Source organism: Rhagoletis zephyria, unplaced genomic scaffold, assembly GCF_001687245.7.
Source record: "Rhagoletis zephyria isolate East Lansing unplaced genomic scaffold, Rhagoletis_zephyria_1.1 Rzeph_scaffold_05831, whole genome shotgun sequence".
Taxonomy (NCBI): Eukaryota; Metazoa; Arthropoda; class Insecta; order Diptera; family Tephritidae; genus Rhagoletis; species Rhagoletis zephyria.
Window position 1 is genome coordinate 1 of NW_016162914.1, and position 2,219 is coordinate 2,219.

General features: G+C 33.3%; 1 protein-coding gene across 1 annotated transcript; it reads left to right on the forward strand.

Annotated features, from left to right (window-relative positions):
• Nucleotides 1–1,551: 1,551 nt before the first annotated feature.
• On the forward strand, nucleotides 1,552–2,159 carry LOC108372517 (S-phase kinase-associated protein 1-like). Its single transcript, XM_017628235.1, has one exon. It carries the CDS (start codon nucleotides 1,693–1,695, stop codon nucleotides 2,104–2,106), a length of 414 nt encoding a protein of 137 aa, XP_017483724.1. The 5' UTR covers nucleotides 1,552–1,692; the 3' UTR covers nucleotides 2,107–2,159.
• The last annotated feature ends 60 nt before the right edge of the window (nucleotides 2,160–2,219 follow it).

Below are 2,219 nucleotides of genomic sequence, written 5' to 3' on the forward strand. Positions count from 1 at the left end.
ACGGTTAAATGCCTAAATGGAACTTAGTTGCGTAAATAAGGCATTTCCACCAGTTATAGTTTAGAAGTAAAAGAGGCTGATTCTTTGGCTTGATGCATTTCTGAACGCACACATAAAACACATTTCAAAAAATTTGATCAAAAGCATTTTTATAATTTTTAAGTTTATTTTGAAGTCTTTTACCGAAATATTAGTTTTAAATTTGATATTGCAATATTTTTTGTGCAAAAATTGACAGCAACGGGCATATAATGTACTTCAAAATGTAACATTTGAAAACGGTTCAGCAGGATTTGAAATGGCTAACTTCATTTCAAACGTTTTTTCGTGTGTTTTAAAAAATTAAAAAAATAAAATTAAGCGGAAACAAAAAGCAAAGCCAAATAAAAATAAAAGAATCAACAAAGTTCATAGGCCTGCAAGTAGTGCAGCGCTGCCTTATACCGAATCATTGTGTACAAAATCCACAATGTACCGAATGCACAGGTCTAGGATGGGGCTCTGTCTTTTATGTAATATGCACTGACGTCGCATCTAGTATGATTCGTTATCAAAATGCACAAACGTTCTATAAATTTGTTTACTTTTTACACTTCCGGTAGCCTTTGTTCAGAAAAATACTTAAAAGTAACAACAATTTTTTCTTATGAACATAACAAAAAAAGCGAATGAAATTGCATTGAATTCGATGCTTTGTGCATTTTGATAAAGTTATTTCCTTAGATTTGCCAGCCAAGAATTATCCTTTTGCAGATGGGACCTAAACCAAATGAAGCACTTTACGCCAATATCGCAATTTTTGACCAATCCTATTGCAAATCAAAAATTAGTAAATTTGTTTATGGTATGCTTTGTGCGGGTAATAACGATGATCCTGAGAGGGACGCATGCTCAGGAGACTCGAGTGGCCCTTAATATGTAATGGAATTGTGGCAGGTATCGTATCATTTGGTGAGGGTTGTGGTTTTGCTGGCTATTATACTGATGTGGTTTCCTATATAAGTTGGATCCGGAGCAACGAATGCAGTAAATTAAGGTCTTCTCAAAGAGTTTTACATCTTGCAAATAAGTACTTTTTTTTGATTTACTTATAAAATTGGCCAGCAAATAAACCATACGTTGGTCATATCCATTGTAGACTATATAATGGTAATGACAATAGAAGGGCTAACCATATTATTTTTAACCGACCTTACAAAAAGGAGAAATGTTATCAATTCCTCGGATTTTTTTTATGTATCTTACCGCATAACTTTGGACCACGGTAACCGATTTCTATAATTCTAATTCTAATAATTTTTAAAGAAAAGGTGTTATCTCACTGGTGGTCCCATATTAATTTGGTTTAAATCCGATAATCGGATCATAAAGAAATTAACGATTTATATGAGAATTGAAGTCGGTTTTGGTTTTTTGCATAAAAATTACTTGTAATATTTATTTATGAAAACTATGAAACATTTTCAATAAAATTACATTAAATATATTCATACATATGTATGTACAATGTACATTGTACATATATGCAGACATGCAAGTGTATGTGATAAAGCCTATACATGTACTTGTTTCCAACAATTATCAATCAAACGACTATTTTGCAATAACAGAAATCCCCTCAGTTCAGTTCGCTTAAAGCTACAACAAGGTGTGCAAATAATCTCCAGCAAAGGCAAACTCCAGAGCTACGAAATGGCACTTACCGACTTGAAAATTCGCACCAAGGATGGTGAAATTTTGGAGACACGCGACAAACTATTTGAGAAAGCTCCCATAGTTCGTGAAGCAAAAACGTTTGCTGATGAGGAAGGCTGTATATCGTTAAATAAAATAACATCAAACATTTTACGTCGCATTATCATATGGGCAGAAAAATGTGATGACGAGTCTTATGGATTAGTCACTGGGGATATTGAGAAATGGAAGGAGAACTTCTTAAATATTGACAATGAGACATTATTCCAAATGATTAGCGCCGCCGATGAGTTGCAACAACGGGATCTTGTTAATAGAGCTACGGATAAAGTGGCCAACGAAATCAATGGAATGTCAGCACCGGAAATAGCAAAATATTTCAATCTGCGCTCGAAAAATGTACATATTTGATTCTTGCTTGTGCTTTGTAAAAGTTTTTGCGAACTCAATGCCATTTTAAATAAATGTCGAAATGTTTTATTGTTGTTTTTTATATTCTAATATATAAAAATCTCGTGTCACGG

Coding starts and splice junctions, on each gene's coding strand:
- LOC108372517 (XM_017628235.1), top strand. CDS start 1,693: ATGGCACTTACCGACTTGAAAATTCGCACCAAGGATGGTGAAATTTTG.